This window comes from Pantherophis guttatus, chromosome 2 (assembly GCF_059756535.1).
Source record: "Pantherophis guttatus breed Tessera chromosome 2, ASM5975653v1, whole genome shotgun sequence".
NCBI classification, from domain to species: domain Eukaryota; kingdom Metazoa; phylum Chordata; class Lepidosauria; order Squamata; family Colubridae; genus Pantherophis; species Pantherophis guttatus.
The window spans coordinates 147,883,288-147,906,596 of NC_142064.1; the positions used below are offsets into that span (position 1 = coordinate 147,883,288).

The 23,309-nt window shown below is 39.5% G+C and overlaps 1 protein-coding gene across 1 annotated transcript in view; it reads right to left on the reverse strand.

The window, feature by feature from the left end:
- The window catches only part of PITPNC1 (phosphatidylinositol transfer protein cytoplasmic 1), a 169,186-nt gene that overhangs the window by 84,370 nt on the left and 61,507 nt on the right, over nt 1-23,309 (reverse strand). The window contains exon 2 of the mRNA XM_034412637.3: nt 4,086-4,234. Within this exon, the coding sequence (XP_034268528.1) occupies nt 4,086-4,234 (149 nt within the window). The remainder of the gene's footprint in view (nt 1-4,085; nt 4,235-23,309) is intronic.

The window sequence follows — 23,309 nt, forward strand, 5'->3', positions numbered from 1 at the left end:
GTGCTGCCTTCTCTTGAGCTGAAGATAGCATTTGATTTAATCCCTAGACAGAGATTGATGACCAAAACTACAGATCACCATTTACTCTGACCAATTATGGCGTTGCATGAGAATTCCTACTTGCTTTGATGATGAAATCCTTCTCTACCATTCCCCACTCTAAAGACTATTAAAATAATGAAACATCATTGCCCTTCTTATTTAACTATTCCAGGTCATCTTCGACTTACAACCACAATTGAGCCCAAAATTTATGTTGTTAAATGAAAATAATTGTTAAGTGAATTTTGCCCCATGTTACAACCTTTCTTGCCACAAATGACTCACTGCAGTTGTTAAATTAGTAACACGATTGTTAAGTGAATCTGGCTTCTCCCTTGACTTTGTTTATCAGAAGTTTGCAAAATGTGATCATATGACCCCAGGACACTGCAAGGATCATAAATATAAGTCAGTCACCAAGCAACTGAATTTTGATCACATGACCATGGAGATTCCGCAACGGCTATGTGAAAAATGGTCATAAATCACTTTTTTCAGTGCTGTTGTCAGGGCCGGATTTAGATGAAAAGAGGCCCTAGGCTATTCCATTTATGAGGCCCTTTCACCTATAGTGAAAGTGTAATTTTAATTTTGCTAACAATTTGAATATAGGCCCCTCTTGATCTTGAGGCCCCCTCTTGATCTTGAGGCCCTAGGCTGAAGCCTAGTTAGCCTATAGGAAAATCCGGCCCTGGCTGTTGTAACTTCGAACGATCACTAAATGAATTTATGTAAATCGAGGACTACCTGTATATCAATCCCATAGTACAGGCTTTCTCAAAATTTAAATTCCCCATCAGCCCATTTCCATCTTCCATTCTGCAGATGACGCCATCATTCTTTCCATGACTCAGTTTACCCTTCAGCAGAGATTAGGATAACAGAATAACAGATTTGAAAGGAACTCTTCTTAAGAAAGAGACCCTATGCCCAGAGTCTCCAGCCATTAGCAATATTCTGCCAAAAAAACCCCCTTCATTTTACTCTAAAATGGAGGTGGTCATATTCAATAAGAGATGTTCCAACTGGCATCGTAATTGGGGGGGAAATGGTGTCCACATTAGACAGATTAAAGTTTTCAAATATTTAGCAATCCACTTGCAATTTCCTAGTACTTGGAAACAACAAAATCTGAGAAATTACAATAAATGTGCCCCAAAAGCTTAGAACATTATACTTATTATTTTTTCATTGCAAATGGTAATAACTCTGTCCCGCAGTAGTTAAATTATTTAGAGCAAAGGTACTAAGCCTCCTACTCTACAGCACTTTATGCTAATAAAGATAAAATGATCACAAAAGCAATTAAGACAAAATTCATAAGAACAACATTGTGCAATCTTCAATCTGTGTCAAATAAAGTTTTTTGATTAGAACTAGGCTATTTTACGTGGAGATCTGCATGGCAATGCCTCACTTGAAATATAGATGTGAAACAGATGTTCTGAGGTAAAATCCTGGTCCAGTTTATTCTCACAGGCAAGTGAGAATACCAGGGGTGTCAAACTGGCAGCCCATGGACCAGATGTGTCATGCACAGGCCACGCCCACCCCAGTTCCGCAAAGGAGAAAAACATCACGAAACATCACGTGACAGCAATGTGACGCCACGAGTTTGACACCCATGGCCTATACTGTGGCCTCCAAGCCTTGTTAGTGCTTGGTTTAAAGAAACTATTTCTCTTTGTGGGATTATAATGCAGGTTTTTCTCCTGATATAATTTGTGGATGAGAAATTATACTGAATGCATTCTTCTGGATACTTTTATTGATTAAAGTATTTCCCCCCTCCCCCTTTTTTTTTGTAACATCAGGCCTTGCTGGAGACAAACTTTCAGCCTGGCAAATGTCTATGGAGATTCTCAATCATCCAGGTCATGGTTACCCCAAAAATGCTTTTCAAGAGGCAACTGGACTTTCTTGGGTGGTTGTTTTTTTTTTTTTTTTTTTTGAACAAACCAAGTCTGGCAGATTTCATCCTGGCAGGTAACTCTTCGATTTTGTTGGTACTTAGCTGTTCCACTGAGGTCAATAAAAATTAGCAAGCATCCAGTCTTACGCAAGCTCTGACAGTCCCTTCCAAAACATCTATCTCAATAGGTTCTTCGTTTTCCTTCAGTCAGATAAAGATATATTTCTAGCCATGCTTGGAATGAGACGTCTGTGCGCGAGGCTGATTAACACACTCAGCTTTCGTTGGAGGGCAATGCTGTGGTCAAGCTTAAAGGAAGATTTTGCTTCAACAGATTTTTCAACTTGAACATAGCGGGTAGTATAATTGCTACACTTACAAAAGGTCAGAAGTATCAAGATTCTAGGGCTGCACTGCATGATGATGTAAGGGGCATATAGTTGCTATGTTTGTTATCAAGGTCACAAGTTCAATAGAAGTCAATGGACCCCAGGCTTCAAGGCAAAAAAAAAAAGAGGAAGGCATCAATATTTAGTTAGACCACCACTAATCAAATGACAGTGGTAGATGAAGCAATATGTACCATTTTTAGAAACCACAATATATCTCTTGAACGACAGTAAAAGTAACAAGATTTAAGTATCTTACAAAATATGCAGACTTTGTTTAAGAAAGTATCAGACAAGAAAAAATATTTCACTTGATAAATCATTAATAGTGCTGCTTTGGGGCAGTGATGTACAAGGTTAGTAATCATTCATGATGGTGCTGTTCTTTACCAAGATATTTTGCCGCCTAAGGAACTCGCTAAAATATATTTCTTAGGAAGCTAGGTTGGATATTCCTGTCGTAAGCAGTTCTTCGTATGCTGTGAGCCAGACTGATTTTTATCCAAGTTGCTGATGTTGAACAAATGGAAACAAGGTCAGATTTTGACCTTGGTACCAAAAATAATTTTATTTTAAAAGCAAGTTTTCTCCCTGCAAAGGTTTTTGTTACTGATTTGGGAGTTTCATATGTATTTACTTTGCTGAGCCTCAAGTTATAGCAATATCATTTTCTCTTCTGTTGTATCTAATGCATCAGATACTGTAGTCTGAAAACCATGGAAATAATGAACAAATTAATCTCTGATTCCTTTTGAGCAAAAAGTCTAGCATGATCATACTCGGTTCCATAAAATTATCTTCAAGCATTCACATATGTTGGATTTCAATGAGAGTTTGTTTACGTAACACCCTGAGGTAAATCTTTGAGATTGTGGGGGGTTTGCTCATACAAATCTGCACAAATATTGATAAGTGTAACCTGTAAATTGCACAAGTTTTGATCAGTACCAATTCCCATTGATGATCCATACCACATACAGTACAGCTAGTCCTCGACTTATGACCACAGCTGAGCCCAAAATTTCAATTGCTAAGCAAGACAGCTGTTAAGTGAGTTTTGTCCCATTTTACGACCTTTCCTGCCACAGTTGTTAAATGAAACACTGCAGTTGTCAAATTAGAAACACAGTTCTTTAGTGAATATAACTTCCCCATTGACTTTGCTTGTCAGAAGGTCGCAAAAGGTGATCACATGTCCGCAGGACACGTCATAAATACATGCCAGTTGGCAAGTATCTAAATTTTGATCATGGGCTCACGGGGATGCTGCAATGGTCTTAAGTGTGAAAAACATTCATAAATAACTTTTTTTTCCAGTGCCGGTGTAAATTTGAACAGTCACTAAACGAATTGTTGTATGGCGAGGACTATCTGTTCTGTGTTCCCTCCCCCCCCATAATTTGCTTAATTTTATTTATAATTTCAATTGCTTTTTCACTACTTTATACTTAGCATAATGTATGAACCCCTAAGTATCTGACATGCTCTGTTCATTTTCACAACTTTCGTTTCTCCAATGTTTTTAACGTTGGAGGAAGGAAGCGACTGGCCACATACTTGAATCAGGAAGCATGTAATTTATAGGAGTCCTGGCCATTCTCAGGGTATGTCCTAATGTGTGATTCTCATAAAGCCACAAACAGAGGATTGGTGCAAAGTGCACTAGAGCCACAGTTTACTTCCCAAAGCTGCATATGCATTAGGGGAGGATGCAACAGCAGGAGGCTTACAGGAATTTTTACCTGTTCAGATAGACTCGTTTTTCTGTCAGCTGACCATTCCCATAGTTTGGATCTTCATAGGGCTCATTCTGTACCACTTCCACACCTTCTCCACGATCACTCTGCTCATGGCTATGTTTACTGATCATGTACAGCTGTCCAATTCTGTACTGCAATGTAAAAAGAAGGAAAAAGTGTATTTAGGTGATGGGTTCATTTTCTTTTTACAAAATCCTTAAGGAAAACATCTTCACAGTGAGTAGCACATTTAAAAATAGTTATGAAAACTACTAACAACGCTAAAAGCTGATTGCTTCAGGTGCAAAGAACCAGGAACACTCACTGAGTTCAAAGTACAGGATGCAAGAGATGATCCGGTTGAGCTGGAGGGAAGGGTCAAGCATGTTATCAGTTTGGAGTCCCTTCACACCCACAAGAAATCTAGATCCAGCCCACCTTGAATTTCCTTGACTCTAATCTACCAATTTGACTTGTTCCTTAGTAGATCAGATTCTTGTAGAGAGCTAGCATGGAATAAACTTGTACTCATTTAAACAACCTTGTTTCTTGTGCCTGACACAGAAGAGTTTATTATTGCTACCTATACATAAGAACCTGATCAACTAATGGCCAAAACTAAATTGGCACTAGATAAGTTTCAAAAGTATTTATGGTGGGGGGGTGGACTTAGGTCTCTTGTGGCTGTACAATGATTCCAAACTAATGACACATTTAACCCTGCCTTCCAGGTCTGCTCATCTTCTACATTGTTGTTATAATAATATCTTTGGTGAATCCTTTTTACAGAGCCCCCTTAGAAAGCTTTGATAACTATCTAGACAAAATTATAGTATGATGTATCTGTAAATTGTCCCACATGAAATGGTCTCAAGAATATAGGGGGGAGGGTGAGTAGCATTTCAACCTATTGCATATATAAACATAGGCTTTGAACTCTAAGTGCAGCCAGCGACTGCAAATGCTCCATAGATTGTATAAACAGCTCATTTGTCAACTTAGTTCAGTTTGTGGATGCACCAAATCTGATCTAGTTGGGACATACTACACAGGTAAAATATTCTGTAAACTATTGTTTTCTGGCAACATTATGGACATAGTTTACCATTGCCTTCTTCTATTTGCTGTCTCAGGAATTATGGAAGTTGAAGTCAACAAGTCGTAAAGGGGCCATAGTTGCCCACCCCGGGATATAGCCCGAAACCCTGGGATTTCCTTATAGACTCTACATCCCTGATGGTGAATTTATGGCACGTGTGCCCAAAGTGGCATGCGAAGCCATGTCACTTGGCGCCGCGGCCTTGCATGTTTGTCTTCTGGGTTTCTGGTGCACATGCACATGCAACAATCAGCTGTCTGCACATGGGGCAGTGCCGAAAACTGGTGTGCGCATGCATGCCGGCCAGCTGATTGTCAGGTTTGCATGCATACCAGAACCCAGAAGTTTGGCTTTTCCAGAGTGCGATCCCTTTGTTCACATGGCAGTGCCGAAAACCTGCCTGTGTATGAACACCGGCCAGCTGATCGTCGTGTGCACATGTGCGCTAGAACCCGGAAATTTGGCTTTTCCGGAGCATGGCCCCAACAAACGTGTGTGTGTGCGAGCAACGTTTCCACGCAACCATTTCAGCACTCGTGACAAAAAGGCTCGCCATCACTGCTCTACGTATTAACTTGGGCATTACAGCTGAAGAGAATAATAATAATGAAACACTGAAGATATCTTCAAAGGAGCTTGGAAATTCCTTGGAATCTATCTGCAAGTAGAAGTCCAAGTTTCCCAATGTTTCATAACTGTTATAACAAAAAAACAAAACAAAAACATCATGTGAAACTAATTGAACCATCTGCAGTTATATGAAACTCAGTACAATTCTGGGGAGGTTTTTAGTTCAAAACCATCCAGCTAAAATGTGTGTTACTTAACTATTTTCATAACAGAATGTGATTTCAATTTAGCGGAGTGGAAAACTTCTCTTAATACAGTTTTTTAGTCCTGTAGCACTGGTTCCCTTTATTGGAATTAGACACAGCTGTAAATATTTGTGTGACCAAACTAGGTATTCTTTAAAATTTGCTGTTTTCCATTTTGTTTAGCTTTGTCAGACAACACTGAACAAAGAGCTAGCAACAAATTGTGGTGTGATTTTCAATATGGAAAACTCGAGTTTGTATGTAAAAGGGAAAGATCCTGCTATTTAAGATAGAATGAGTAGTCCCGAGCTATATAATTAGGCATGTATCCTGGAACTATGGAGATGCCCATTTCTCAAAGTACTACAACTGAGATTGTATCATTACCCACAACAAAGCTTCACGGCACAATATTTTGGCCTTTGAGCGTTTTATAAAAAACAAGTTCTCCAGCTGCCTGAACTAACATTTAAATTGCTATTTTTAAACGGTGCTTAACAAGAGCATAAAGGATTTTGTTATAATTAAGGAATTCCCCAGATGGCCACTTTTATAGCATAATACTGTATTTAAACACTTGTGAGTCTTCTGACTTGCAGAGATACTTTTCTTCTTTAAAACTGCATAAACGCAGATTGCTCCCAAAGCCCAGCCTTTCCTCCGTTGAAGCCAAGAATAATTTTACGTCAAAAGATCTGGCTTGTATATTATAGAATACAACACTAACTCTCTCTCCCACCTTCCTTATCCCAACAGTAACTGGAAAGAAAAGGAAAGGAAAAAGATTGTGGCCTTGACTTTCTGACAAAAAATATCTAGGGCCAAGCTGCTTTAGTCACAACTAAATGTGTCAAGCTCGGGAAATCAGGAAATCCAGGCAGTTCAAGGCAGTTCACATGAATATAAAATTTATTGCAAGCTTAAGCTCTCTGCAAGAATCTGAACTACTAGCTGTCAAAGTAAATTGGTGGTAAATAAGAATCAACAGAATTTAAGGTGGGCTGCACTTAGATCTCTTGTGGGCTCGAAGGGACTCAAGACTGATGATACGTTTGTCCCCTCCTTCAGGCTCGGCCTGGTCATTTCCTACAATATGTTGAACAAAGGAAGGTCAAAGTAGAAATTGAGAAATGTAACAATTTCCTGGAACCCAGGTAGTCCTAGGTTACAACCATCCATTTGGTAATGAATGTAACTGTTAGATTCGATGACGGAAGAGAAGGACCCACTTCTTTAGTGACAACAGCTCTTTATTAGTAGTCAAGTGCAACCCAACAACCTGCTTGTCTGACAGTGTCCTCTTTTATAGAGGGCTGCCAGACAGCTTAACCAATGAGCTTCAAGTATTTTCCCGACATTTTGGAGGACCCGAGTGAAGCCTATGACTCACTCCTTATATGGTCATAACACTTCCTATGATACATAACAGTAACCATTCAAAGTTAGAACAGCACAGAAAAAAGTGACTTATGACTGTTTTTCACATTTGTGGCTGTTGAAGCCTCCCCGTGGTCATGTGACCAAAATTCAAACCTTTGGCAATTGGCATGTATTTATGACAGTTGCAGTGTTCTGGAGTCATGTGATCATCTATTGCAGGGGGTGTCAAACCTGATTGCATCACAGGCTGTATCATGACGTATCAGGATTGGTTTTGCCCTTACGGGGCCAGGGTGGGCATGGCCTGAGCGGGTCGTATCCGGCTTGCAGGCCATGTGTTTGATCCCTGATCTATTGTGACCTTCTGACAAGCAGTCGGTGGAGAAGCCAGATTCATTAACAATTGTGCTACCAACTTAACAACTGCAGTGTTTTATTTAACAACTGTATCAAGAAAGGTCATAAAACGGGGCCAAATTCATTTAACCACTATCTTGCCTAGCAAAGGAAATGTTGGATTCTATTGTGGTCATAAGTTGAGGACTACCTCTACATTAGTTCCAAGGAGAGCAGCAATTCCTAAAACAGTCCAAAATGGTTACAAACATCCAAGCGGAGGATATAGATATTTGAATAATTCCACATCTCCAATTTACACCAGGCCCATATTTCAAATTTTCTCATGAGAAAGAGAATGAGATAGGAGATCAATTTGAGGTGCTTGATGCTCTCAGTATGGTGTGTTTGTTACTGTACGCAAAATACTTCAAATGATGAACTTTGTCCACAATCCCATCTCTCTCCCTCATATGACTGACCTTTTTACTAAGCATTTTCTAATTGTCAGCTGGAGTTGTGCGTCACCCAGAACTTAAGAGAGGGGGGGAAAGAACCCTTACTGATACACAACCATTAACCACATAAATACCAAACAGAACTGAATTAAAGTCTGAGATGATGGAATAGACTCTAGTCTTCAGAAATGCATGTCAGAAAAAACCTGTTTGTTTCTTTGGCTTCAGTAATCCTAAGCAGCTACCCTTCTGGGCTTTGCGTTTAGGAACATCAGTGTATTAATAAGGAAGAAGAGACAATGAACAGTGCATTATTAGCAGGGTGGGGTTTATTTAAACTATTAATCAGAAGGATTGAATTATTTAAATCACAATTTAGTAAGACACCATCAATATTTTTCCGTTGGATACAAGAAGGTTCAACAAAGCTCAGTGGGGAGCATCAGTGCAGCAACTTGAGAAAATATAGGCTATTTTTGCCACAGGAATATCAACTGACCAAGAGACTAAGAGACTGATATTGCTAAGCAACCAACCAACCAACCAACCAATATTGACCCTGAGCTGTCAAAACAGATCTGCTAATATTGGAGCTCATTGTAGTGAAGGGGCCGGGATTGCCCGGAATCCCTCCAAAGGAATATACCGAAGATCTATAATGAGTTGTGGTATACATAGTAAATTGATTCCACTCTCTTTACTTACACTTCACAGGCTTGTGCAAAACCTATTCAACCAGAAGTGTATGATGTTCTCTGGAAATGAAAAGCCTTCAGTGTAATCCACACATCCTGATTAGAGCAAAAAATGTCTGGTTTGCGGGGAGTGTGTAATGTACAATTATTGTAAACTCTGAAAGTTGTAAAGAGGAGAGGCTATGAATGATCACAAGTTCCTAAATACTTAACAGGGTTATATTTTACAGGGCTATCTGGGTTAACCTTTGAAAAGAGTCTGGAGCTTGTTAGTAGTACATATTGCATTAAGTTGCCCACAATGAGGTGCTGAATGCTCAGTAATATAATATAGGAGACGAGTCGGCAGAGCCTAGGGGTGGAGTCAAGAGAGGTCTCAGCCTAGAATCATGTGTCTATAAACGCTCTAAGTTCAGCTCTTTTTGAATTCTATTGTCTTATTTAGTGCTAATTTCATGTCGACGGTGAGTTGACTAGATTCTTGTGTATAGCTTTGAGCAATAAAACTTCTGAACTGGAAATTATGTGTGATCCTGATTCTTCGTGCCTGACATATAATACTTCAACACTTATGTTCATGCAAAATTGTTTCTAGGCCCACTTCCATGTAACTGGATATTACCCGAAGTATAATATAAAACCTGAATATTTTGGCGTGATGTAGGCATGGGGTTCTTATTTTATACCACCATATTAAGACACCATTGCAACCAGGTATGTACAAACCAGTGTTTAGCTGAAAAAAACAGATTTTAAGCAATGTATACACAGGTACTTTTTTTCTAGGCTGCTAGCTCAAAAGAGCGTCTTATCTTTATTATCTTCCTCTCTGAGCTCACTGTATTTAATTATTCTTCACTGTCTGCTTTTCTTCAATTCCATGACTTTCAAATGTTCCACATTTTCTGATGTGGGAAAAAAATAAATGCATACGTCACCTGCCGACGTATTACATTATTTACACATACTCATATGCACACATATGGACAATCTCCATATTGGACTGGATTCCATATGGACAATGTCAATTCCAAAATCTAACGTTGGTTATCATTTTTATATTCAACACATTTAATGTAATACTTGGCATTTTACCATATTTTTAGAGCAAGTCCATGATAACAACGTACGCTTTATAAAAACAAGACACAAAAGAAGAAAAGCTAATATCTTAATTAAGGATGTACAGTACTCCTTAAATATTTAAAACCTAGTATAAGGGATGCAAAATTTGAAAAGTGAACCTTGGGCTCGGCAGATCTCAGACCAGAGTTGGTAACTGTGTAAACAGTCAACTGCTCAGCTTCAAGTCCTGCTTTGGGAAAAGGCAGGAAGTAAACACCACATGTCTGAACCATCAGTTCGGGGTTTTTTACACCTTCCACACAGGATGGGCACTCAGCTGTTTTGTAGGTTTCCCTTATTGCCTGCACAAAATATCTTTCCCTAGCTCAGGCATCTCTGTAAGATTTCAGCCAAGTTCTAGCCAAAGACCAAATTTAGCTACCTAAAGGCAAGAGATCAGATATCTATTGTGGGGTCCTGTTTGGGGGAGCCTGAACCTTTTAGAAGGAGGAGAGGGAGGAGCAGCAGGACTGGCAGTGTCTTTAATAGCACACGTAGTGTTGAAGCTTGTTTGCGGGTCAGAACAAGGAGGAACTCTCCAACCGAACCCTGCAAATAATTGTTTTGAGCCCACTGTTTTGATAAGAAAGCATTAGGAAAAGTGTTAATCCAGTCTACTTTTCCACCCATGATTCCCATTTTCTGAGAAATAATCTAATGATTAACAGTCAAATGCTATTAGTAAAACTTGCTTAGCAGTCGGCATCAGAATGAAAAAGGGGAAATGCATTGACTTGCAAATACAGACGCCTAGATCCACATCTTCCCTGCTCTGCAAGAGTTCACCTTTAAAATGCTCATTAACATTGCTTTTCCGCCTCTTACAAGCCCCTTCTTTACGATGGAACATAAATCAATTTAATACACGTTTACCATTTTATAAACCTGAGCACCTCAGGATGCCCAATGCGCTTGGAAATATAGCTGGTCCTTGACTTACGATCCCAGTTGAGAGCAAACTTTCTGTCGCTAAGCAAGACAGTGGTTACTGAGCTTTGCCCCATTTTATGACCTTTCTTGCCCCAGTTCTTAAGGGAATCATTGCAGTTGTCAATTAGTAACATGGCTGTTGAGTGAATCTGGCTTTCCCATTGACTTGACTTGTCAGAAAGTTGCAAAAGGTGATCATGTGATCCTTGAAAACTGCATCCGTCATAAATACATGCCAGTTGCCAAGGATCTGAATTTTGATCATGTGACCACGGGAATGCTGCAATGGTCATTAAGTGTGAAAACTGGTCATAGTCACTTTTTTCAGTGCCGTTGTAACTGTCACTAAACAAATGGTTGTAAATCAAGGACTATCTATAACTAGATGGATTAGTTTCTGGTTTCCATACCGCTACACAACCTCACTCATTGTCCTATATCGAAATAAACATGACCCAACTTAAGCACATTTAAGTAAGTGCCATGGTGCTCAGGGCAACAGATTTTTCTTCTTTTACTGAAGTGTATGCATATCATTTACACACACTGCTTGGAGCTAGCAGAATGGAACCTATAAATTATGTCAACAGATATATAAATATTGCCATGCTTGCTTTTACCCATACAACAGAAATGTACTTGTACATCCAAAGCAAGACTGTCATCTCTGCCTTTTTAGTTGGGATAAACTCGGTTAGCAACTGAACTGACACATAGCTGGGATTATGTGACTCCCTGTAGCCTAATCTCTCATGAGTACTGGGTAGAGCTATCTACTTAAAAATGAAAGCTATGTATTGTATATTTACATCGGTTTGGAAAGTTCAGTATTCATTTGCAGTATATGGCAACATTTCTCAAATCGCCAATTATCTTACCTATAATTAGCCTATTTATTTGCTCTTGAATCCCTGCTAATTTTAATTCAAATTATTCTGCTTTTATTGGATTAATTAATTTTATTGGATTAATTTTTCTGATACATTTTCAATGCAATCAGATTCTTTCACCTAGGCATTTAGTAGATCAAACAATCCCAAGCTTTTAATTTCCTCCTATATCGATATAAACAAGACCATGGCCCAACTAGTGCTTCTATATGGTGATTTTGTTTTCAGCCCAGTTCAATGACTAATCATAACATCATGCCTACCTCAAAGATATATAGGTTTTTATTTTGGCCTCTTCCTTCATAATTCTTAAAGGATACAATAGATATTACAACAGTATAGTTTTATATTTAAATTGGTTCTCTGAGCTACGTATTAATACCTTGTCTATACAGGTAGTCTTCAATTTACAACGATTCGTTTAGTGACCGTTGGAAGATACAACGGCTTTGAAAAAGTGACTTATGACCGTTTTTCACAGTTATGACATTTCTAGCATCCCCATGATCATGTGATCAAAGTTCAGATGCTTGGCAACTCAGTTATATTTATGACGGTTGCAGTGTCCCAAAATCGTGTGATCCCCTTTTGCAACCTTCTGACAAGTAAAGTCAATGGGGAAGCCAGGTTCGCTTAACAGCCGGGTTACTAACCTATCAATTGCAGTGATTCACTTAACAACTGAGGCCAAAAGGTTGTAAAATGGGGCAAAATTCACTTAATAAATGTCTCGCTTAACAATTGTTAAGATCAATTGTGGTCGTAAGTCGAGGACTACCTGTACATTGGATTATGTAGGTGGTCCCCCACCCTCAACCATAATTGAGACCAGAATTTTTGCTGTTAAGCAAGACTGTTATTAAGTAAATCATGCCCAGTTTTGTGATTTTGCTATGGTTGTCAAGTAAATCATTTTGCAGTTGTTAAGTGAATCATGTGGTCATTAAGCAAATATGGCTTCCCCCATTGATTTTGCTTCCTGGAAGCCAACCAGAAAGGTTGCAAATGATCACATGAACCCAGGATACTAGAACCATTGTAAAAAAAATGCCAAATGGAAAGCACCCATATTTTGATCACATGACCGTGCGGAATGCTACATTGGTTGTAAGTTCAAGGACCAGCTGTAAGTCACTTTTTACATTGCTATTGTAACTTTGAACCATCACTAAATGAATGGTCGTAAGATGAGGACTACCTGGCTCTTTCACATTCCAATGAAGTCAAGAAGGTAAGAGAGAGATGGGAATGACCATGTGTTACACTTCTCCACGATGGTGTACAATTTCTTGTTCTTAACTATTGTTCCTCCCTACTTTGCAAAGGCAAGTTGGCCGATGCCATACTTGCTACACATAACACAGATACGGACAAGCTGTCTCTTGCAGTGGGTGTGCCCAGCCCATTCAAAACTCTTCCTACAGTATCCCAATTTGACAACCTAAAGATCCTGACACAGTCATATCCATCCAGGTGTAGCTATTTTCCTGCTTGTTGTCTGCCACGGTAGTGGGAAAACCTATTCCCAGGAGCTGAGATCGAAAGGCAGCTAAATTCTGCTTCTCCTATGCTTGGATGAATAACCCCAGTGGTTCCACCTCCCCTTGTTGCTTGTAATTGGGAACAGAATCTTGTTTTATCTTCATTTTTAATGTTATAAATACATTCAGATTACAGAGAGGAACTGGCTGTGCTTTGCTTTGACAATGCTTTATGTGACATTCAACAATTTATGCAGCTGTTCCATCCCTGCTGTTTAAAGGTTACATTTGCTAGCCTTGTGTTTCCCTGTGACACAGAGAGAATGCGCAATTAGGAGTGGCATCCCTAAAAAGCCGCAAGGCTACTAAATTTACTTTGTCCATTGTGCACCTCTAACAATAAATGCCAAGCTCTGTTTCAAAGATAACATGTTTTGGTGAGTCCATTCTTTACCTGTTTTTTTTTTGGACGTCAACCCAGGAAGTCAAGCATGGGTTATTAGGTGGAGATAAGCCATCTTCTGTGTGATACCCACAGAAGAGAAGTAGCACGGAGTGGCTTTCCAGTAGTTTGGCTCTAAATGTATTTTGCTGTAACCCAAGTATTAAAAAAGCAGTACCTTCCGTAATGCAGTTTAATCACCATATTAAGGCTTAATATGGTTGAATAAATGCAGCTATTAGGGTCTATAAATCTTATTATATTGGTCATTGTCCTGATTGAACAAAACCAGCCATGATTTTTTTCAATCAAAACATCTTTGGATTTTGTCTTAATATATTTCAGTTGTTATTTACATGAATTTACTTTTTTGACTTATTTAATATTGACCTGCATTACTTTGCATACGTAGGCTAGCCTTCCAATTTTCTCCTCTTTCTTCCCTCTTGTCCTTCCATTCCTCCAGGCATAGTGGCAAAAAAGTGGTCCTTATGACAGATCCCTTAGTTCTTATCCTCATCCCTACTGTTGCCTTCATCTTTTCAGTCCTTTCTCTTCCCCCTTATTTTTCCTTTGACAGAATGTTAAACCTCAGATCACTCCTCCTTGGTTTCCTATGATCTACTACAGGCCTCTACAAACCAGGAAGGAAGGAAGGAAGGAAGGAAGGAAGGAAGGAAGGAAGGAAGGAAGGAAGGAAGGAAGGAAGGAAGGAAGGAAGGAAGACAATTGCAAGATGGACAGGAGAAATTTTTTCAAGACAGCTGGCCACTTTATAAAGCCTTAGTAAGACCACACTTAAGAATATGGCATCCAATTTTGGTCACCACATTACAAAAAAGATGTTGAGACTTTGGAAAAAGTGCAGAGAAGAGCAACTCTACATGCTCTCTACATGGGGCTCCCCTTGAAGAGCACTCGGAGGCTCCAACTGGTCCAGAATGCGGCCATGCGGGTGGTTATGGGCGCAACTCGTTGTGCCCACGTGACACCCCTCCTGCGCGAGCTGCACTGGCTCCGAGTGGTCTTCCGGGTGCAATTCAAGGTGCTGGTCACTACCTTTAAAGCGCTCCATGGCATAGGACCCGGGTACCTTCGAGACCGACTTCTGCCACCAATAGCCTCCCACCGGCCAGTCCGTTCCCACAGAGTGGGTCTCCTCAGGGTGCCATCAACCAAGTTATGTTGGCTGGCGACATCCAGGGGGAGGGCCTTTTTTATTTATTTATTTACTAAGATGATTAAAGGCCTGGAGACTAAAATATATGAAAATCGGTTGCAGGAATTGAGTATGGCTAGTCTAGAGAAAAGAAGGAGTAGGAGGTGACATGATAGCAATATTCCAGTATTTGAGGGGCTACCACAAAGAAGAGAGGATCAAATTATTTTCCAAAACACCAGTAGGCAAGGCAAGAAACAATGGATGGGAGCTAATCAAAGAGAGAAGCAACCTGGAATTAAGGAGTAACTTCCTAACAGTGAGGACAATTAACCACTGGAACAGCTTGCTTTCAGAAGTTGTAGGTGCTCCATCATTGGACGTTTTTAAGAAGAAACTGGACAGCCACTTCTCTGAAATGGTATAGGGTCTCCTGCTTGTTGGTCTAGTCCAACCTCCAGCAGGTTGGACTAGAAGACCTCCAAGGTTCCTTTCAGCTCTACTCTAAGGAAGGGAGGGAGGGAGGGAGGGATATGTGCATTATGGTGATAGAGCTATGCCTTTCATACTTTTGTCCCAGTATCAAATTCAAATACCTAAGTTACCTACTTTGTATCACAACACAAATTTATATTTGTGCACCCCTCCGTAGATCTATATGAACTATCATGGATGCACCCTGTGCAATAGTAATGTGTACAAACTATTTCCAGACAAAGCTTTTATTTTATCATCAGCGAATTTTACATTAGATCCAGAGAACACTGTGTTTCATCTCTAACTCTTCAAGGCTCTCCCATTCCATTATACCAGGGGAAAAAATCTGTTAAAATTTGCATAATTCCACATTAACTTTTCATAGTTAATGCTGGAGACACCTACCCAGAAGACCCACATTTGGAAAACAAGGGCATGCTAACAGAATATCATAAATTGAGAAATCATAAATTGAGGAACTTGGATCCGGGCTTTATGGTTCCATATTATGATCAAAAAGGAGGAAGGAAATTTCCTAAAACCATGTGGGCATTTGCACATCACCACTTCTTTCCCCAAGTCTACACAAAGCAAGTAGGAGCCCACTTCATGTTTACCTCAGCTATCTTAAAATCTGAAAGATAAAATCTGGAAGATATTAGTGAATTGGTCAGTGTCTACCTCTGGCTGATCAATTACAAAAAATAGATTTCTTCCTATTAGGGGAAGCTTTCTGGCTGCAAAACTGGACTTCTTCCTTATTCAAAAATTCTCCTTCTAGTGATGAAGATGAAAGGACTGAGCACTTCAATTTTTGCAATCAATACTATCACTAGCAACTCAATCCAAGGTTGCATGCTGTTATAACGGCTAGACCAGCAGGTTCTGACAGGTTCTGAAGAACCAGTAATGGAAATTTTGAGTAGTTTGGAGAACTGGCAAATACCACCCCCAGAGTGGGGTGGGAATGAATATTTTGCAATATCCTTCCCTTAGGAGTGGGGTGGGAATGGAGATTTTGCAGTATCCTTCCCCTGCCACACCCAACAAGCCACACTCACCAAACCAAACCACACCACACGCACAGAACTGGTAGTAAAAATAATTGGATTTCACCACTGGGCTAGACTACGATAGAATGCAAAGTGTGTGTGTGTATATGCGTATGTGTGTATGTATACATTTGTTGAAAGAATACTATTTCAATTGTGGACAAAAAAAAATACATATCAACAATCCATCATACCATAGTAAATCAGGGATAGATTTTGTCTTTGAATGTTGTATGGCAATCCTTCCAACCATCAGCTATGCCCGAAAATTCCAAGTCCTTTATGTCTCCATAGATTTCAGTTTCCTTATATAGCCAAGAGGAAGATATGTATTCTTAATACAGAGGGAATAATCCAAAGTCATACTGACCAGACTTCTTGTTGACAAGACTATGAGTTAATGTTTCAACAGAATCATATTTTCAACAGCAGTGTGGTTGCAACAGACTCTTATTAAACACTCTCTGAGGAAATATTTTCCTTCAGCTAGATGCCAACATTAATTTCTCCACAAATGTTAATCAGAAATAATAGCACTTGGACCAAATAAACCAAATAAGAAATGTTTAATCAACTCTCAATAAGCCATAAATAAACTTTTCTTTAGAAACTCCCAGATTCCTCAGAATTATCCAAATAACACTATTAGAAGGCCAGTCACCAACCTCCCCAAAAAGGCACTATTACACACAATTTTTAACAGGTCTTATTTATCACATAAGACTTTTGTGGTTCAATGGACCAAATTTACTTTGATTTAATATTTTCCATGACCTGTATGTTTTGCAACATTGCTCAAATATCACAAATAATCCTGAGACAGAGATCCTAATGCTTTCTAAGGCCTCTATGGCATCGGATAATAACTCCTAAAGTTTAGAACAATGGTCTAAAACCCTGGTTCATGGACTGCTATTGGGCCACGGCCTGTTGGGAACCAGGCCACCGAAACAGTGGGGTGAGCGTGCGAAGCTTCATTTGCGCATGCACAGGATTTAGGTTGCATATGAAAGCATTCTCCCCTCCCCCACTGAAACTGCAGCAGCCACAACCACTGGTCTGCAGAATCAAAAAAGTTGGGGATCCCTAGTTTAGAACATACTTTCTAAGCCATCCCAAAAGTGCTTTTTTCAAGAGGCAACTGGACTTTCTGGTTTTTCTTTGGAGACCTTTCGCTCCTCATCCAAGAAGCTTCTTCAGCTCTGAAGAAGCTTCTTGGATGAGAAGCGAAAGGTCTTCAAAGAAAAGAACCAGAAAATCCAGTTGCCTCTTGAAAAAAGCATCTTAGGACAACCATAACCTGTATGACTGAGAATTTCCATAGACATACTTTCTAAGAAATGCCTCAGTCAAACATTGAGAATCTGTGGTTCAGAGGCAGATGATCAGATGAGACACAATTTCCCACCCACAGAAGCACAAACTGCCTGCAAGTTGGGCAAAGGGTTCAGAGTAGAAGAGCAGCTTTGCTTAGAGAAACCTGTATGGAAAAGAGACAGGAAAGAACAAAAGGGACTCAGGTCCGAGTGTCCTGGACAGGCTGTGTCTGATGATCCTGAACTGACTCAGAAAGCCTGATGGAAGGAGCCTATCTTCAGGTTCTTCTCAACTGATGACTGCAGTTGAGACCGGACTTGTCACTGCTAAGCAAGTCAATCACTGAATCACCCAGTCACGAAGTGAATCTGGATTTCCCCCATTGACTTTGCTTGTGGGATGTCCCCTGGGAAGGTCACAAACATGTGACCGTGGTGAAGCTGCAACAGTCGTAAGTGTGGGGACTGGTCGCAAGTCACTTTTTTCAGTGCCATTGGAAGTTGAAGGGGTCGCTAAATGAGTGGTTGGAAGTTAAGGATTATCTGTACTCAGTGACTCTGCGTGGCAGGTATAGGAGGAATCGGAAAGGTTGTAAGTCAGGTGTCAAACTCAATTTCATTGAGGGCCGCATCAGGGTTGTCTTTGACCTCAGGGGGCCGGGGTGGGCATGGCCAGCTTGACGTCACTCATATTGGGGGCGCCTTTGGTGGCCCGAGTGCTCTGCCAGCGAAAACAGGCTGCCAAGCTCCATTTCTGGCTGCAACAGCCTCCTGCAATCCTGTCAGCAAAAACAGAGCCCAGAAGGACCGCAGGTAGTCTTCGCAAGCTCCGTTTTCAGCTGCAACGGCCTCCTGCACCCTCTGTTTTCCGCATGCGGCCCTCCCAAGCTCTGTTTACCCTGGCAGAAGCACCGTGGGCCGGTCCTTCACTGTTTCCTGAGCGACCCCATGGTCCAAATCTAAGCATCCTGTGGGCCAGATCCAGCCCCCCGGGCCTTGAGTTTGACACCCCTGATGCAAGTGATTTAGCTTTTTACTTTCCAAGCTGATGACAAAAATACGTGGCTGAGCTTGGACCTAATCAGTAGGTCACTAGCTGCCAGGGTAGATAAAAATCAATGATTTTTTTAAAAAAATCAAAAAAATCAGATTTTTTTGATTTAAATCGGATTTTTTTGATTTAAATCGGATTTTTTTGATTTTTATCAAATTTATTTTAATAAAAAACTTTTGGGGTAAAAATCTATCGTAAGATAGTTTTCTATTTAAGAGACATAAATAATTTAGTTTATTCAGCATGAAATGGAGCTTAGTTATGTAGCATGAGGCTGTATATTCTGCAACACTGGGACTATCGGTGAGTCAACAGTGGGTCAAAGGAGTAGCAGAGATGACAGTTGCTCTTTAAAAATTATGATTTAAATCGAGTTGATTTAAATCAAGCCTTTTTACTAGTGATTTAAATCATGATTTAAATTGTGATTTAAATCAACTCGATTTAAATCAAATCCGCCCTGCTAGCTGCATCAACAGAAGAGAATATTTGTAGTTCAGGGCTGAACTGTGGGGTCCTTGGTGCTCTCTGAGCTTGGTGGCTTTCTTGCGGACATTTCATTACCAAACTAAGCTAAACATCATTAGTGCTAGAAGGGAACAGAGTTTGCTCTCCTTATTTATCTACAAGTGGTTTGCCCTGTCAGTGTTGGTGGGAGTTATCTCGGTAGTTCCTTGATTAGGCTGTTGTTTACTGTTGGTTGGTTTGCATTGGTAGTGCCCCAATCAAGAGACCAAACCCTAATGACTGCATCTTGTATCTCTAGCAACAAAAACAAGGAGGAACAGCATGGCCCTTTAAAGGCCCTCAGACTTATTATGGCATCAGCTTTTGTGAACAAAACACGCACATCCATTTTTATTTAATAAACTGTTATTAAGTTATTAAGGTGTCACAATTTCATTTGTTATTTTTAGAGCATGGAGATAAGGTTAGCTATGCAGATGGAGAACTAAAGCAGTCAAAGACTTCCATACCACAATTAGGAACAAATAACAACTAGCTGGCTATGGTAAAGTAAGTTATAATATGGCTTGTCTGCTATGTTTTTGTCTCTATGTAGGAAAAAACAAAAAAGAGTGTTGCTAGACCCTATTTTAAAAACAACAGTTATTAAGCTCTTATTACTATCAAATACAATTTTTAAAATTCCATTTATCTTGAAATATAGGGTACAATGAGATCAGCTTTCTCGGTTCTTAAAGCAGGGCTTCCATGCTAAGCTATAAGGGGAGAAAATGAACAAACAAGTAAAACATGATAAATTTGGTACCAGTGTATATCACTCCTGTGGGAAAAGGATGGATGTGTGAATTCTAAAAAGTGGAGATCAGAAAGCAATTAACATAAGGGGTAGCCATCCAGGATGTGGATTACACTTGCATGCTAAATTTAGCTATGCTGTTTCACAGTGTAGGACTAGAACTCCCATTCTCCAGGTTTCCAGCCTGACACCTTAACCACTACACCAAACTGGCTCTACTAACGATTTTACAGTTGACTAAAGAAGTGTTTTATTGTCTCATCTGAACCTGAATGAATAGTCATTATGAGGCTCGGTGAGTAGCCACAATCTATTTTAAGTTAAGGACAAAACAGCAGCTATTTAAACCCCAATGAATGGAAGCAAAATTGCTCCTATCTCAGTGTAACTCCTGCTTCCGTTTTGTATCTCAACCACTTCAGGGACATGAAATAACCCTTCCTATTTATTTATATTTCTATTTTGCACTTACATAAGACATTTCAAAATGCTCTACCTACCCAGGGGATGAAATAGGAACCTTTTCATAGTGTTATTATTGCCAGACTTCATCTTTCAAAGTTCTGATAGCATTTTTATCGATTATGTAGTTAGATACATAAATGATTTCATCTATTTCAATAACATGGCAAATCATGTTGCAGCAGAGATACTGGTATGGAATGGGGGTGCTACTGAAGTTGTTCAAAATATATAGAAATCCATAAACTCAGAGCTACCTCCAAAATATTCAAAAGTTTCTCAAAGACTCTGTTCGGAAATATTGGAGGCTTTTAAAAAGAGTCTGGACAGACATTTGACCAGAATGGTGTAGGGTCTCCTGTTTGTGCAGAGGGTTGGACTGGAATTCCTCCAAGGTCCCTCCCAATTCTGTTATTCTGTTCTGTTAAACACAGTCATAAGCAACACTTGCTAAAAAGCAGGCTTAAAAGGGGCAAACTCTTCTCACAGGAGATCTTTTTTTCCAGGGTGGAAAAAAGAAGGAAGCTCACTAGAGATTTGCGTTGTGCATAGTTGCACATGTACACCCTTAAGTCAATGTTGACTTCTTGCAATTGTCCCTGCGGTCTTCTTCTTGACAAGATTTCAGAAGTGGTTTGCCTACTTCCTAAGACTAAGAGGGAGGGTTTGGGCCAAGGTCACTCAGCTTTGTGGCAATGGTGGCACTAGAACTCACACACTCCCAGTTTCTGGACTGATGCTTTAGCCAATATACCAAACTGATTGTAGTAAGAATTTTACAGCTGCCAAAAGTATCTCTAGGTTAAATCTCCTGCCATTCTGTAGTCAAATCCTATTCCACCTGCAAAAATGGGTTCATTGTCCATTCCTCACTCCGTAACTCGTATTGTCCTCACAGGTGTGTTCTGAAAGACCTGTGGGAGGGAATGCTCCTCATCAGATTTCTCCACCTGCATGGTTTGAATGGAAGATACCCCCTCTGTAAAGGAAAACAGCCTTTGCTTAATGTCTGCTACAAGTGTGTGCAAGTGTGCCTTTGAGGTCTAAAATAAATGTCAATATCCCGAGATCCTCTGGGCATGAGATCCTTCTGTTTATCCCATAGCAATGCATCCCAGAGATGTTTCCATGTCTGAGGCTGACTTCTGGGCTTTGTACAAATCAATCCACCCCAATCTGATGTCCTTAAGAGCAGTGGGATAAAAATCTCCATGACACAATAGTAATGCTATCCAATAGATATGGGGGGAACCTCTATTACCCTGAAGAAGGGTTATCTAAATGATCTTCAGCATCACTGCTCTACATACCTTTGTTCAAGTGATAACTTCCTTGTTTCCCTGAAAATAAGACTGGGTCTTGTATTAATTTTTGCTCCAAAAGATGCATTAGGACTTATTTTTCAGTTAGGTCTTATTTTCGGGGAAATACGATACTAAATGTGTCCTCCTGGCTGACAAACTTAACTGGGGCTTATTTTGGGGGTAGGGTAGGGCTTATATTATGAGCATTCTGAAAAAAGGATGCTAGGGCTTATTTTCCGGTTGGGTCTTATTTTCAGGGAAACATGGTACTTTCAGATATTACCAGTTCCAACCACAAGGATTTAATTGTCTCAATACAATATATAGTGGTATAGCCCCAAATCCTATTCTGCCAGCCCTATTTTACTATTTGGTCATTGTAAAGTGAGTGACTTGGGATTTTTACTGTTTTAACACAACATAATAATGTTTTTTGTTTAATAAGGTGTATTCATTGTAAGGCACAATAATGTCTTCTAATTGAATGGTCAATTAAATCATCAGAATACAGAGATTTGAGCCAAGGTTGCAGGGCTGAGATAAATAAGGACACAATTTGAGGGTTAATTAATTAAGGATTAAGATAAATAAGCACACGATAGTCTTTGCATAGGAAATGGTTGTGGCAATGACTGATCCTCTGACAAAATTTAGGACTTGGTGTATTTGCCTCATTTTACTTTGTACTGGCCTAGCACTTTAGGAACTATATTTTTAGCCCATAATAAATCTGGATTTCAATGAGCACAACAAGGTACTTTTCCACCTCATTGTCCAGGGAAATATTTTTTGCTGTATATGGAGCTAAACTAACATTCATTTGCAACAAGCAAGTTATTGTAAAAAAACAAATGAAATATTATTATTCTAATGAATTCTAGTATTGTACAAGGTGCAATAGGTGGTTACATATAAAAATATGTATGAAAATATCCCGTTTTTCCTTCTTATACATTTTTCCAGAGTCTGAAGATAGATTCCAGTGAATAATTTTGTACTTTCTATTCTATTTCATTCGTCTAAATTGTTCTGTTCTTTCTTCTCTCAGGTGATCAAAATTATTTCATCGGGAATATTAATTAACCTTTTTCTTGTTAATTTCGATGGGTTTAAAAGGTTTACATTCCCAATTATAGAAATACGTAAGCTATAAACATGGCCTCCTGCAAATTGAGTTATACTGCCAAATGTAACACTGCAATTCACAAATACAATGCTGATACTCTTATGTCCTTTGATACCTAAGGAAGAACATTGTTCAATAACCAATAATACTGTCAACTAAGATTTCTTGTGATTTAATTCATATTTTATATAACAGACATCAATCCATCCCTAATTTATTTCACCATTCCATTGAACTGCCATATGTGTTGAGATTATAACTCTTGAATTTCCAGTTAGTATGACTGTTGAGAGTTGAAATCAATCTATTTGATAGTGCCAGATAGGGTTAGGGTTAGATAAAAGTAATGTATTTAGATTCAA